Here is a 16,191-nt window from a genome sequence, read left to right on the forward strand (position 1 = left end):
TGCTATTCCCTTATTTATCCCAGATAAAGTTTTGGCAAAGGCTAGTGGGAAAGACAATAAATTAAAATACTTTACAAGGCAATGACAAATTTAACTTGACACATACTGTGTTCTTTAATCATATAGCTGACATTCACACTGTTGTATTTAAGAGAATGTTGAGTGTTTTAGGAGATAAATCTCTGATTACTGGTATTTTCAAGTCCTCAGAGAACACCCCCTGCATTGAATTTTGGCACACCGACAGCATTCCCAAAGGCAAGTGTCCCCCAAAAAGAAACCCAGCATATGTTTTGCAGATGAAATTGTGTCACAGTCACACTTCTTAATCTGCCTTCAGGCATTACCACTTGCTCTTTAGTGTTAATGCAATCAGAATTTCAGGCCTTTAGGGTCAAAATCATAGATACATTGATACTGTCAGCAAATACTGTGATTTTGCATCTCATTGATAATGAAGATAACATATTTTTTTAATCTTGCAATCTATCATCTCTTCTGAGTGCTTACCTTTTGCAAATGATTATTAGATGCTTTAGCACAGGTTAGCTTCCAACAGCCCCCCTCCTTAGTGAGGGGCACAGGAAAGGTTACAATACTCCAAGGCATGGAAAATGAAAAATTCTTAAGAGCATATGTAAAATGACAGAGACTGAAGGTGCCCCTAAGAGCATTTTCAGCAATTTTTGATTAAACCTCAATTTATGTAGACCCATTTGAGCAATGGAATTCAATTACGTCTCCTAACTGATAAAATAGACAAGTGCCAAAGATGCTGCTTGCAAAGACATGTCACAAAAAATTGTTTTAGATGTGTCTTCAGATAGCTGGCTCCACTACTAGTTCTCAACACAAAATTAGTTTCCTTCCTGAATTTGTCATAAAAGAAGGCCAAATAGCACTTGATTTAATATGCTTCCTTGACTCCTCTGCTTATTTTTACTTCTAGAAGCTACTCTGGTAGGACATGGGCATGGTATAGAATACCACCTTCCTTCTCCCTAACCTACATGGGCATTCAGAAATATGGACACATTTATAGTTTTGACTTATGTTTTCACATGTAATATTTTAGGTCCTGATATCCTGACTATGATAGTGGGATCAGACATCAGCCGTTACCCCAACACCCCCAAACCTACCTGCCGAGGATATCTGCACAAACGAACACAATCAGCAATACTAAAGGGCTGGAGAAAGAGGTGGTTTGTGCTGAAACATAATGGTTGCCTACACTATTACAAACACAAGAAGGTAAGGAGAGTGACTGGTGGGGAGTCAAACTGTCTCCTGAATTATGGAGTGTAGCAGTTCTATACTCAAATTTACAGATCATTATCTTGACTTATGGTATTTGCAGCATAACATCAATGCTATAGGGTTTTGCATGAAGTGTATAAAGGAGACTAGTTGAGTGCTCTTCTACAGTTCTGTATGCACCTTACATTTCAAGTAGAATGGCTGTTAGTCTTGTTTCTCTGCATCTGTCAAGGTAGACACATGAGCCATCTAATCAGGAATATGCTGCAGAACTACTGGGTATGCAACAAAATAGTCTGGGCAGTGCTTTATTTCAGCACTAGCTATTCTGATGTCAAAACAAAACCAAGTAAAATACTTCACACTAAAAAGATTCAAACATGTAGGAAACATTATTTTGGAGAGATTTCATTTTATTTTTTTTATTTTACCAGATCCATCATCAAACTCCTGAAATGTGAAAATGCATATCTAGTTATACTTTAAACACTTTCCAGTTTTTGATCAATTAAATATCACAGAATGTTAGATAAATTGGAGTGAGGACTGGAAGGTGCCTCATAATCTTACATTTACTAAGATTTACTTACATTTTCACTTCTTCCTTTCAACTAGTAGGTTTCTTTTAATTCATTTGTTCCTCAACTACCTTATTTGTTGCACTAAGAAAATAAGCATTTCAATCATACAAACTATGTGCATTTGCTTTTTTCTTAAAAAGAGTAATTACATTTAAAGCACTGCATAAATATTTTAGAGAAATAGCTAACTACTGCTTATTTTCTTGCATTATCCAAGACTAGCGCCCTTCAATTACTTCTAAAATTATTTTATGCTGTTTTTTTGCTTTCTGTCCCTGGACTCCAAAGAATACATTTCAGAATACTGAAATATTGAGGTGCTATTTTAGCAGATGAAAACACAAGGATTTTCTTTACTGCCTCATGTGTTTACAGGGTACTCTGAAGAGTCATTTAATACAAGAGAGAGAGAGAGAGAGAAGTAAAGAGAAAGAAGAGAGAGAGAGAGAGAGAAATACTTCACTACTGAGAGATCTAATGCCCAAATGAAATAAGAGGGATCTCAAGTGGATTCATTGGCACTTCTTTCTTTTAGTGTGATTTGTCTCAGGATGTAAAAAGAGGACTGCTCATCCCACTTTTTTTTTCTAAGGGAATTACAAATAATATATTTCATTTATCACAGCTTTTATGTTTTATGCCAGCTGCATGATTAAATTGGCAAGATTATGTTTCAGGTCTTGCCTCATTCCGGAGGAAAAAAAAATTCACTTACTGTATCTAGAAAGTTCTTTGAAATAGTTAATGGAAGGCAAGAATAATTCAGGAAGAAAAAAACTTCAGGAAGAGCTGTCACTATCCAGCAAAATCGCCCGGGTAATCAATTTACTCATCTTCATTCTGTTGTTAAGAACATCGGCTTACATTTGTGTATTTCCAGTGACTCCAGCAAGGCCATGCCTGGTTTCCAATAGTATAAGAAGACAACTTGGCTTTTTATTTAAGCCTGAAATGCAGCATATAATGTTTTGTAGTGGAGAAAGAAAAGGGTGATTAATCTCTGCTATAGTCCATATCAAAAAACAAGGGAGCTAGATTTCCTCATCATTTACAACCAGATATTATCCATCTTGAATTTTTCTCTTCCCGCCTAGCTTAAAAAGAAGATTTGTAGAGTTTTCTACATTTGACTCTCCCATGTAATTGCTGCTCTTTTTGAGTCATCTCTAGCCAGTCACACATTGGTGAAGTGATAGCTGTTGGAAAATATTCAGTCACTTCCCATGCAAGGTTACTTTCTTTTCCCTCAAACAGATGCTGCCAACAGATATCCTTGACTCTACAATCCATATCAGTAGCTAAAACATATTTTTCACCTCAGTGGTTGTAGCAGTGTTTGCCACCTCAGAGCAGAGATATTTTTGTGTTAGAACTTTGGTTTTGGTAAATTACTGAGATCAGCAGAAATAAGTGATTTATAATACGTTTGCCTACACTTGGCAACCATGGAGTTACCATATATTCTACAGGCCTGATCCGCTGTTGTCCAGAGCACTGGATTTTCTCAAACATGCTAAATCCTTATTTTTCAGTTTTTCCAGTTTTTCTATTAAAGGAAAGATGTCTGGAAATTATGAGGAGACAGACATGAATGTACACTTAAATACTTCCCTGAGGCAAGTATAAGCAGACAAGTTTCTTGTGCTTGAACTTAACACATTTTTTCAGGGAAAGCTGAAAACACATCAGCATAATCACACACTGATCCTTTCTTTACAGATAGCAACGTTTGCTCCTCCAAAAGCACCATTTGCTGCTCATCACAGTAAAGGGACTGCAAAGTCACCACAAAATGTTTGTAGTGAAGACTTCAGTATAGGACAAATAAGTCTTAATCAGCTTTACATGAGACCATAAAGATAGAAAAAGCAATCTACCTCACAGCAGCAAAGCATCATTTCAACATGTTAAATCTCTAAGCTGTCATCAGCAAGTCACTTTTAGAACATGACAGCTAACTTGAAAACCTTAAAATATGTTGCTGTCTTCAGGATAAAAAATACTGGTCTTCTGACTTCATTAAAGAAAAGGAATATAATTTCCAGGACCCAGGAACAAACGGGCCTTTAAGGAGTTTAAAGACTATGGAGCATGCATTCATTTATCATGGGGACGTACCTGCTAGAGTGCTAACAGTGTTTGAAGCTTATTAGGAAAACACAAGGATTAAGAAGGCATTATAATCAAAAACTTGTTTCCTTAAATTCCTCATTATAAATATCCATCATGTAAGGAGTTCAACAAATTTAATACTGGCTTTTACAAAACCACTAAAAGTGCCATTGAAAGCCAGAATTTCCTACTTTCAATTCATCATTGCTTTCTTGCTAAGTAAGACTGGATAAATAAAAAAAATATTTATAACAATTTATAACTCCTCTCTGGTTTTTCTCTTGCAGTGTTTCTAGGAATTGTTTTCAGCCCTTTGGACATAAGTAGGCCTTGGTAAAGAGGATAGTGAGAGAGATAACTAATCTAGCTCCTGAAAGGAAATGAAGAAATAAATATCATAGTGGTTATCATCTAGGAGAAACTCTAAAGATGCCTGCCTCCAACAGGAAAGTTATCAATGTATCTCCATGGCAGACTTCCTTTCCAGAAGTCAGAGATTGATTAATTCTAGTCAAACAAGCTCTATCAGGTCCTTGTATTATTTTTGTAATTCATTCCATTTCACTGTCCAATTCCCTCGGCTAAGAATGATGTAGAACTCTAGTAGATGGAAATAAAGATCTAAAGGTTTTGGGTTTGTTGCCAGCATTTTGTATGGAGTCCAAGTAGGAAAGTCAAAAGAAGAAGCTGTAATAGGAAAGAAGTAGGAGCAGTTATGTTGAAAGGAATAGTCAAGTTGGAAACTATTGCCTTGACAGTAGAAAATAGCATGGTTTAGGCATTCAGCTGTAGTGAGAGACTGAACTCTGAATAAAGAGAAAATCGACTTTCATGTGTAGCCCCAAGTCTCAGAGAAATGGCCTTCATGATAGTTCATGTTGATAATGCTAAGAAACATGTTATAAGAAAACTACAACATATATTCTTGAAAAACTCTCTTCCTGTGGCAGCATTGAAGGACAGGAATGTGCTTTTTGACAGTCTTCATTGTAATTGTATATAATAATGTCACTTTTAAAAAGAGAATTATGATTTGCATTTCTTAAGCTCACAAGTTTAATGCCTCTAGGAAGCCCTTGGGCAGAGTGTAACTAAGACAAAGTATCTCAAAGCTGAGGGGAGGGCAGTGAGAAGACATGCATTTCTTATAATCCAAAACAATTACACCCCAACCTGGTAAATAGCTATTTCATCACCTAAATCATTAGATGTTAGGTCATATCCCTGTTTCCATTAGAAGAGAAGAGTGAAGGAAAAAAATGTTTTTAAATTATTTTCATTTCTATGGTATATGGAGTCCAATTATTACACCAAGAAAGAAATCCCTTGCCTGCCATGTGCAGAGCCTTCAGAGAATTTCAATCTATGACAAATATTCAGTCCTTTGTTCTCTTGAACAAGCCTGTGTGTTCATTGCTAAGCCTAATCCCTTTATATAAAAGGCTTAGCTTGAAATAGATTTAGGTCTGAGCCATTGCTTATAGAGGTATCATTTCTATTTATTCTTCATTCTTGCTTGGAGCTGTATCACCATAGTCTGGAAGCTGCCACTTTATATAGAGCCTGTGTATAATCTGATTTCCTAACATTTACCATGACTCCCATGGCTCTAGAATATACTTTTCAGTTGACATTTAAGAACCTGCTGAATCCATTGTCTCCAATACATACTCTATATTATTTCTATTGAGAAATAATGCTGGCTGATGATTTACATGTTAATTTTGGCTTAAAAGATTGCATACCCTGACCCAGAGGAAGTCATACACAGATACATTATTTGATCTGATTCAAGTTGTTCAAAATTTTAACTCAATATTTCTTTCTGTGAGACTAAGTCCTGCAAACTGTTCATTACCTTTTAATTGCAAGAAATTATTCAACCTCAAGAAAGAGCCAACTGGACCAATTGGAATGTGAAGATTAACAATTCCATGAGACCATTTGATTGTACTTCATCTGACAGCCAATACTGTTTTGTGTAGGATAATTAGGTTCTTCAAATCAGCGATGCTTTTAAATGTTTTTCCATATTGTTTTGTTCAGTATAATTCTCCTCTCTCTAGTTTATATGTAAATTATTTAAAGAAAAACAAAATGAAATACTAAGTGAATTCATCTCTACTAGCAAAAAAATGCCATATGCACTGATATGGAGTCTAGAGCTGCCTGTTCACTGATATATGCAAGCCCTTTCCTCAAGGGCAAAGGAGACAGATGTAAGGAAAAAAGACATAAAAAGCATTTGTCTTTTCTCTGTAAAGAAGGAGTAAATGTAAACAGGCTTTAGCTGTAATTTCCTTAAAGAACCAAAAAATGACCTACCACAAATACAGTGATTAGAAAAAAAGACATAGGGAGAAGAAGATTTTAGTGATATACTAAGCAAGCAGCACCAGACCTCAAGGAGAAGCTGGTCAGAGAAAACCAGAAAATAATAGATGGCGAAAATGCCAGGGAGGGTTGTGGACACATCAGCTATGATGGAGAAAGCTAGGCAAATAAGAAATAAGCAAAAAGAAAAAAAAGTTCCATTTCCTGTCTCAATTAAGAACACTGTCTCAATTTTAGGAACACTGAGGGACATCCAGGAAGATATTTTTGAAAGAAAGTCAAAATTTGGTCATGCCACTACTGGCCTGAAACCAGTCTGAACCAGTGGCCTCAGGGCAACTGCCTCACACGTCTTCTGCCAGTCTCCCAAGCTAGCCAAGACTTCATTTTCTGCTTTCTAGCACTGCTCGGTTTTCACATTTTCTTTTAGATTCCTTCTAGGATTTGATATTGTTTTCTGTAAAGTTACTTTCATTCCCTCTTGCTAGTAGTTGCAGACTCTTTTGTATATTACTTTCAAGTTCATTTCATAGTTACTTGTGTCATTATTTTTTATATTTTTTTACTGCTAAAAGCATGAAATGTGCATATATTTCCTCAGCTGCTTCTTAATGATACATGAAGAAACTTAATTTTTATAGCAAATATAACTGTACTTGAACAAAATTGGAGTACAGTGAATCACTCAGGAAATACTATTAATGACATTACTGGAATTCTGGAATTACTTGTACTCAATTAAATAGGGCTATATGCACTGCCTTAATGAGCATTTGATACAATATAGGAAGGAGACATCTAACTTTCTATGTTTATTTCTTTCTAATTTCAGTTTCTCATCATTATACATTGTTTAATACTCTACTTTTTTTTTTCAGAAACATTTAACCTAAAACTCAGATCATCTTAGAAAAACCTGCAGTATAGGAATGGTTACTTCAGATGTTTCTCCTGTTCATAGAATAGCATGTACCAAAGCACCTGCTTCCTGCCTTCTACCTAGAGAACTTCATCCATGTTTGATACTGAAGACTGCCTAGAATTCATAAACTAGATGATCACAACCTTGAGGAAAGAAAAAAATATTTTAGTTTAGCGCAGAATGGAACAGTAGTAGCTAAAATCTGAGTTAGTTAATTTAAAATCTGTACAAAACATATAATCATCTCAGGCAGCATCACATAGGTATATTAGGTTCCATAATGGCAGTATCATCAATGAGTTAAACTTCAGTCTCAGGCATAAGAAATTACTTTTTTTTTTTTTTTTTGTCAATATACCTTTGGCACTTCTTGTAGCAAAGGAATATTTGCCAAAGGAATGATCTCTTATTCATGAAAGCAACATAAGTGAAAAAACACCCCTTACAAATATGTGGATGTGACACATAGGCCATGGTGGTGGAAGTGAACAAGGTAGTGACTGGACTAATGGTTTGACATGATCATTATGAAGGTCTTTTCCAAGCTTAACAATTCGATGATTCTCTGGTCTAGATTATCAGAATTAGGGGAGCACGGCTCTCTATCATTCAGTGAAGGGCATTTGGTCTCCCTTTAAATGCTTCCAATCCATCTTATTCCATTCCTAGATGTATTTGAAACACAGTGGACATAAATTATTCTTGATGCTACAAAACTTCTATTTACATTCATTCGAGACACCACAGAAAGTGTTTACAAAATAAGTTTATATGGATGTGCATTAACAGTGAGCAATCATTTCAGTATCTAAAGTGACCATTTACCTGCAGGACCATGGACAGGATCCTAGTGAATAATACCTCTTTGGCAAAGCACGGGGCTGTGCTTTGCCGTAGGAATGGGATTTGGACCTGAATACATGTTTTGGTTATGCTGTCTTTGCAATGTTATTTTGTGTCTGAAGGCAATATAAGTAAAGTAGTCACACAGCACTGTCAATTTGCAGGATTGCTTTCATCTTCTTTAGTTTGGCATTAAAAAAATAGGAAGGCAAGGAAGTGTAGAAATCAAAGAAATGTATTCATGAGTATTTATTTATACTGTTGTCATTGTTTGGGACTCTTTTTGTTCTCACAGAAGAATTATGTGTAAAAAAGTGATAATTACATGTGCCAGTGAGAATACAATCAAGTATTTAACTATTTCGTTCCTACAAGTGAATTTTGTTCAAGGAAAGCTCTTTATGATTATTTTTAGGCTAAGGAGAACTTACATGAGGCAACTACACTTCAGCTCCTTCTGACAAAATTTAATTAATTCCCAACAATCAATCAATTTTATTCTATGAGACTCCACCATCTGTGTACTTTGCAAACTGCACTCACGCTCTTCAGAGGCCCCAGAATTAACTTTCTTTTTTCATTTTATTCTCACCAAATTTGATGCTATTTTTAGAGCTCCAGTCACAGATCGTCAAGGAAAAGGGGCTGACAATATTTTGTAAACATAGCCAGAGTTCACTGTCCAGATGTGTGCACCTTTGTTTTGAGTTATGACATGTATTTAAGGAGAGCTGGGCTGGGAAATTGTAGGGATAAACTGCTTCACCAAAAAGGAGCTTAATGGCTCTTTATTGCTAACCACAGGGAAAAACATTGGCAGTGCCCTCCAGTCTCAAAGAGCTTTGATACAATCAGAAACGAGCAAAACGGTTTTGAAGTGCTCTGCATTGAAGGTTGTCTGAATTGTGTGGGAAGGTTTATGAACATAATGATATTTACAGCAACTTTGCAAAGGAACTGAAATTGTGCTCACTATTTTCAAATAAAAGTCCTTTTTGCCTGTACCTACGCATAAAAGGTGAGTGTTTGTGCATAAACCAAACTGCAACCACAGCACTGTTTATCAGAGAGACCCATGATCCTGAATTCTTCAGTGCACCTTGAAAATCCTGGTATCACTCAGCTGCACCCTCAATGTTTAGAATATCTACACATACCTAGAAAGTTTTTTGCATGAAGAGATGGCTTCTGATGAACCAAAAACAATTAAGAGAGCAAAAAGAGAGACGCAGGTTTAGAGGGTGTTTGATTAGTTTCATATTAGTTCTGAACTTTGTGCACTCTTTCTTTCTAATTGCAGGATGAAGGGAAGTGCAGACCCCTGGAAGTAACAAAGCTAGAAGGAGCAGAAATTGGTGTTGACACCAGTCTGGGTAAACCATTTGTTTTTAAATGTATACCTCAAGCTGGAAACAGGATTTTCTACTTCTGTGCAACTTCCAATCAAGAAATGAAGAGGTAAGTAATCTTTCGTTTTAATGTCTTCTGTTTTGTTACACCAGTGTGGGAAGAAGATTGAATCTTTGGAGGATGTTCACAATACCTACCTTAGGGAAAAAAATTAAAAATCTATCAGCAACTTAAGGGAAGATAATGTTTCTATTTTTCAATTGCAGAAGCTTCAGAAATTGTTTTTCAGTTTCATAGCTTTTTTCTTTAAATAAAATCTTTAGTGGTCACATTTTGTTACACACCTAATTTCTTGATTTATCCTGAGAACAAAAATTTCAACCCTATTCTCATGCCTTCTCTCCCACTTTTATATCAAATGGAAGTGTAAATTTTCCTGTGGATCTAAATTTGCTTATCAGTCTCTTTTCTGCCCAAGGACAGCGCTAGTAATAAATATAATCCCATTTTCATCTCATTTTCTGTCGTTCTGTCACATTTTTGTTTTAGTATTTTAAAATGCAAATGTGCCACAAAAGCATGTTGGTTCTGATAAGAGGCAATGTCTTCAGGTTTGACGCAGAGTTAGAATTTAAAAATACTGTTTTGCATTTCCCAAAGACAACAGGTGACAAAGCAAGAGGCTAAAATCACCCCTAATACGAGCAATGGAGTAATAACTTTCAAAAAGTACTGTAATCAAGTCTTATTTTTCTCTTTGTTTTACTGTGAATTGTCAGAAAAATAAAGCTGTGAATTAGGTTGATAGTTTGGTATTCATACACCCATTTTTAATATCATGTTACTACTTAACATAACCCACCATTGTAATAGCAAAGTATTTTCCATTTCCATATTTTATATCACCCATAGCACAACAGAATAACTTTGCCAACAAATAGCTTGCTTTATTCTATAGTTTCCAGTTTAAGGGGTTTTTACATTTCCCACTAATTCATTGTCTGCATTATAACAAAGACAAGGACAGTAATCATTTAGCCTGACAAGTTGAACTATATTTGAACTATATATTTTGATATATAGATTCCCTTGTCTGCAATATCGCCTTTATTTATTACAATGTGTTATACAGCAAGCTTTGGGACTTAAATTTTTGAGTCAGCAATGTTTATTTAGATTTAATCTGTTAGTTTTCTGATTTAAAGCCTTGAATATGTCCTGAACATTGTGCATCCCTTTAGATGCTGCATATATCAGCAAGAATCAGAAGAGGCAGTGAAGCATATTTGTTCTGATCTACCAAACTAATCTATTCTCACTTTTTGTCGTATTACAGGTGGCTGGAGGCTATGGATAAAGCAGTGCATCCCATCCATCAGGTAATGCTGAATTTAGGTGAAAAGCATGTGTACAGCAGATTGTGCAGAAGACTGTGAGAGAGTAGCTGTGGTTGTACATGGTCAGGTGCAGATAACAACATGGAACCTGCACACTTTTGTTCTATTGGGCTACGAAGCACTCCCAATGTAAGAGCCATATACAGAATTATAACTCAGCTTATACATTTTGCTGTGATATGGTAGATTTAATCAAAATGCTCCCTCTCCAGATATGAGCAGCTTTAGGCTGGTTTGGAAACATGACATGAAATTAGTGTAGCAGGCAGAAAGCAAGGGTAAAGATGACTCTCACAAGCTCATGTTAAGCCTTAGGTAATACTGTTCAGGGTAAAAGAAGAGAAGGGCCATATCTTCCTAAGTATTCCTAAGAATTCCAACAGAATATTGGGTGGCTATGAGACGTGATTGCTGAGTTCTTATTTTCTGTGTTTTCAGAGATAAAGAAAGATAATATGTTGATAAAAACTGATTTATCCATCTCTTTACACTGTTATGTTCTTTGCTGGCCCCTGTGGCTGGGAAAAATACAGCCATAACTGATCTTGAGCTGCTACTTGGAGACCTTACTCAGCCCAGCATAATTCAGTATCAATGGTCTCTGGCTGACTCTTGAACTGGGAATTGATAAGTTGATTTTAGTATTTCCAGACACAGAGGTCAAAGACATTTTAGTCTGCCCTTTCCTGGCCCCGTGAGTCCTACTCTCCTGCTGTAGACAGACCATCTTTATAAAAATATGAAAATTGCAAGGTACAGATTAAAACCTGCATTAATGGTTAAAAAAAAAAAATATGAGTGATTCCTTCAGCAGCATTTAATGATAGGTTTAAAAACAGGGAACTGTGTTTCTTGATGATTTAATACCTTTTGCACTGAATTAAAATTGATCAAACATGTATTTCTTTTGGCTTTAGCTTTCACATGAGGTTACATGTGCAAACCCAAACTTGTTTCCAAGTATAGTCTTCCTGAGCATTTCTCAAAAGAATATGAAGGAATCCACACACTTGAAAACAGCAAAAATAGATAAAATAATTAAAAGTGTGTATCCAAACTTAAAGAAACAATAAAACAGCCTGAGCCAAAAAGGATAATAAAGGCTTACATAGACAAAACATATCAAAAGAATCCTTCTTTAGTGCAGAATGCATAAATAACCTGTTATATAAGATGTTCAACATTACACATACAGAAGCATCATTCATGCATTCATCCATTTACAATACAGTAAAAAAAAAAAGGGAAGGGAAGTTCCGGGAAGGGAAGGGAAACATTTTGTGTGGGTTAGTGCTTCCATCCAAGTCTGAATGCAATCAGTCCCACTGACAGCCACCATAATATTTTCTCTGAAACCCAGAGAGCAGATGGTGAGTTTTGTCTTGCCAGATTATATAGCATAAAGACTACTGAGGTCAAGCAACCAATATGACAATTTAAAAAAAAAAAAAAAAAAAAAAAAAAAAAAAAAAAAAAAAAAAAAAAAAACCAAAAAAAACCAAACTTCATACAGCTGTAAAGTAATCCTTTTTGTACCTACAAAACATGTACTGAAAAATAAAATAGGTGCAGAAAGGACAAATCATTATTTTAAGTAGAGAGTAGACATCTGGGTATTTTCTATCACATACAGAGTTATGTAATTTCATTCTGAGCATTGAATTTTGTTGTAACTTAACCCCGGTAGCAGCTCAGCCCCACACAGCTGCCCACTCACTAGCTCCCAGTGTGAGAGGGGGAAAGAACCAGAAGACTAAAAGTGAGAAGACTAGTAGGTTGAAATAAAGGCATTTTAATAGGTAAAGCAAAACCCATACACAGGGGAAGAACAAACCAAGGGATTCATTCACCCCTTCCCATGGCTGGGCAGGTGTTCAGCCATCCCCAGGAAAGTAGGGCCTCATCACATGTCATGGGTACTCAGGAAGAGAAACACCACCACTCCAAACTTTCCCCCTCTTCCTTCTTCTTCCCCAAGTTTCATATGCTGAGCATGTTGTATGGTCTGGGATAAGCTTGTGGTTGGTTAGGGTCACCTGTTCTAGCTGAGTTCCCTCCCAGCTCCTTGTGCATTCCCAACCTCCTCACTGCTGGGGTGAAGGGCAGAAAGCCCTTGGCTCAGTTCAAGCCCTCCTCAGCAATGACTAAAACATCCCTGTGTTGTCAACACTGTTTTCAGCACAAAACACAAACACAGCCCCATACTAGTTACTGTGAAGAAAATTAACCCTATTCCAGACAAAGCCAGGACAACTTTTCAGAGTATTTTCACAACAAAAGCTAATTTCTTGGCAAAAGACTAGAGCTTGTGTCTTTTCATACTAGCATGTCCTCCTTAATTTTTTACCAGAATATTTCATTACATACTTACTTTACAGAATCATGTGTGGGTAGATGTCACACTGCATAACACTACACTCCCACCATTGGCTATCAAAAACCCTGAGTGCCTGGGGCTTCTCCACCAGCTGGACAGGAGCAAAGATGTCTGGATTCAGCACTACTGCATTCTGAAGGATGGTTGTTTGTACTTTTATGCCACTCTCCGGTCTACACCTGCCCAAGGTAGGGATGGCTGCTAGATTTGAATTGATTATTGAAGTAGAAATGTTTCACTGCAGTTTCCAAGTAGAAATTTTACCATTAATGGGAGTTTCTTATCAGGAAATTCATGCTGTTCCATGAAGATGAATGAAGGAAAACCAGACTCAGCCTCTATTTATTCACTAGTCACCTAATTCTGACCCTAGTCTTTTTTCCTTTTCCTCCCACATTTTTATTTTTTCTTTCTGAAATGGAGTATTCTACACACATTACCTTAGGAGCATTTATCAGAAACAAGATCCACCCTTCTAAAGCATTTTATGATGGGTTGAGGCTGTCCCACTGATGGGAGTCTCCTGAAAGCTGTCAAATCCTGCATGTCAGGAAGTACCCACAGATATAATAAACTCTGACTGGTTGCCCTGAAACTACCAGGTTTTCACATTACCTTGTTAAAGCTATACCATCCCTCAATATGCAAAAGTTTCCTACTGTTGTGGAGCCTGTGGTCAGGAAATTATGTGAAATTCATATCCCTTTAGTTTTTAAAGGAATGAAAAAGAAAGTATCAGCAACAAGAATCCCTCTTCCAAAGAACTTTACAGTAGCTTGAGGCAGCCTCATTAATGGCAGTCAAAAACTGAGAAAAATATTTTGCCATGTCTTATTTAGTGTAAAGCTAAATAAATCTTTATTGCTCATCATTTGATAGATAGGAAACCTGTTTAACACTGTTGAAATCAATTTTCATAAAAGAAATGGAACTTTCAGATTTTTAAATCTAAAGTATATAAAACTCTGCGAATACACCAAACTGAAAATCCAATTTGCCAGATTTGTTGGTATGCTTATAATTGGCAGTAATTCTATAAATGGTATCTGCAATATACATAAAGCATGCTGTTTTATTCTATCCAGGTGGCCTTTACCTGCAGGGCTATATTGTGAGTGAACAGTCCCTGGGCTCTAAGAGATCTGTCATTGAACTCAAACCTCCATCTGAAGAATTTAAAACTTTTTACTTGTGTGCAGAGAATGTAAATGAAAACAAAAGGTAAACCAAACATTTCTAATTCGTCTTTTTTTTTTTTTCCAGTTTATTTACCAGACTTTAGGAGACCAGGAACTCTGTAGCTTGGGAAGATCTAGTGACAACTTTGCAGTCTGTTTTTACTTTTCCCCCTAGATTTCCCTTTAGCAGTAGCCTTATTCAAACTGCAGTAAAACATTGTTCTGGTTTGAAAGCAAAACCAGTGAGGGACTCCAAATCAGAAATACAATTTATTAGGAAAAGGGAAAAAATGAAAATACATGCAATAATACAAAAGAAAAACCATTGACAGAGTCAGAATACAACCTGACATCCCTTTGGCCAGCATGTTGGTAGCGGTCTAAATTGGAGTGGCTGCAGTCCTCCTGGAGTGGCAGATGTGGTTCTATTGGAGCAGTGGTCCTGTAGAAGGGTGTAGTCTTCCTCTGAGGGTCCAGTGGAAAACCCCAGCTGTTCCTCTTGGGAACTTGTGGAAAGGCTGCCTCTGATGTCCCCAAAACACAGATTATATCCAGTTAGGAATGCTTGGCTCCTCCCTCTGGGCAGAGCATCTCATAATGGGATGTTATAGTTCTTGTCAGTCATGCAGTGACATTCAGTAGCCTGTTATCAGCATATGTCTCCCCTGAGAGAGGATTGGTTGTGAAAGAGATAAGGAAAACTACTCACTTAACAGAAGACAACTGCTACACAGATAGTAATAGAATACATCTTGCTTCTCAATCTGGGACAAACATATCCTGGAATATGTGAGTCATCAGTTCTGTTCTTTTCAATGCTGGAACAACAGCAAGGCCGGCTTGCAGAGGTTTGGAAATAAACCTGGATAAGGTGTCTTTCACAATTATGTGTGGGTGATTATACTGAACACAAAAGCTATGGCACTTCTCATTAGTGAGAGTGCAGTGTATATCCTTTTCATTCCCAAGAATTATTGACTTCTATCAATGACCTTTGCAATTTAACTAATTTAAGCAAATTGAACAACAGAAACACATTTTGAAGGTAAATTCCCTCACCATAATCCAGTCAAATTCCCACACCTGTGGGAGTTTTATTTAAAGCCTATTAATTACTCTACCTAGGCTTTAATTTAATGAACAGAAGACAAAGCTTTTTTTAAAGCTTGCTGTTTAAGCTATAAATTGCTGTTAAGCTATATTGTATTTGTAGCCAACTTCTCCACCTTCTGCATCTCTCCAATCCACTGATTATGAGTACACATAGTAACAGAGCTGAACTCCACTTATTAAAGGTGTGTCTCAAAGGGCAGAGAAATGCATACATGAGACTTGATCAGGGACAATTGTTGGTCTTTCATTTCTTCTAGGTGGATTACAGCTTTGAAAGCTTCAATTAATAAATGGTTACCCCTACACCAGGCAATCCAAGATTTCATGAACAAACCACTGGAGGAGACAAGGATGTGAGAAAAAAGCTCAGGTTTTCCCCTGTTTTTGTTTTGCATTTAAAATTCCATACTATATCTTTTGAGCCATCTCAAGAGATACTCTAGCAGCAGCTAATCTTTAGTATTGCTATACATTCAGAACTTTTGGAAGCATTAAAAAATAAATGCAAAGCAATGTTGCCTTCTTTGTCACTGTATTTTGTGTTTCTACTTCAATTCAAACCACACATAGAGTCTACTTTACAGCTGTGACATAACATACATTTCACGTACCTTTTGTACTCCCTGCTGGGTTTTTTTGGGGGGTTTGTTGTTTTGGGTTTTTTTTTTTTTTTGGGGGGGGATTTTTTGCAAATGCAGTCTTTGCAAAGTGTTCCGCTTTTTCA

The 16,191-nt window shown here is 36.5% G+C and overlaps 1 protein-coding gene across 2 annotated transcripts in view; it reads left to right on the forward strand.

Annotated features, from left to right (window-relative positions):
* LOC137464411 (uncharacterized) overlaps nt 1-15,990 on the forward strand; it is a 28,975-nt gene extending 12,985 nt beyond the window's left edge. The window contains exons 6-11 of one of the 2 annotated variants that reach the window (XM_068175733.1): nt 1,076-1,254; nt 9,353-9,510; nt 10,739-10,781; nt 13,178-13,364; nt 14,262-14,397; nt 15,725-15,990. In XM_068175733.1, the coding sequence (XP_068031834.1) occupies nt 1,076-1,254; nt 9,353-9,510; nt 10,739-10,781; nt 13,178-13,364; nt 14,262-14,397; nt 15,725-15,824 (803 nt within the window). In that variant the 3' untranslated portion in view covers nt 15,825-15,990. The remainder of the gene's footprint in view (nt 1-1,075; nt 1,255-9,352; nt 9,511-10,738; nt 10,782-13,177; nt 13,365-14,261; nt 14,398-15,724) is intronic. The other variant, XR_010994218.1, reaches the window with a different exon arrangement.
* Nucleotides 15,991-16,191: the final 201 nt, after the last annotated feature.

Source organism: Anomalospiza imberbis, chromosome Z (genome assembly GCF_031753505.1).
Source record: "Anomalospiza imberbis isolate Cuckoo-Finch-1a 21T00152 chromosome Z, ASM3175350v1, whole genome shotgun sequence".
Taxonomy (NCBI): Eukaryota; Metazoa; Chordata; class Aves; order Passeriformes; family Viduidae; genus Anomalospiza; species Anomalospiza imberbis.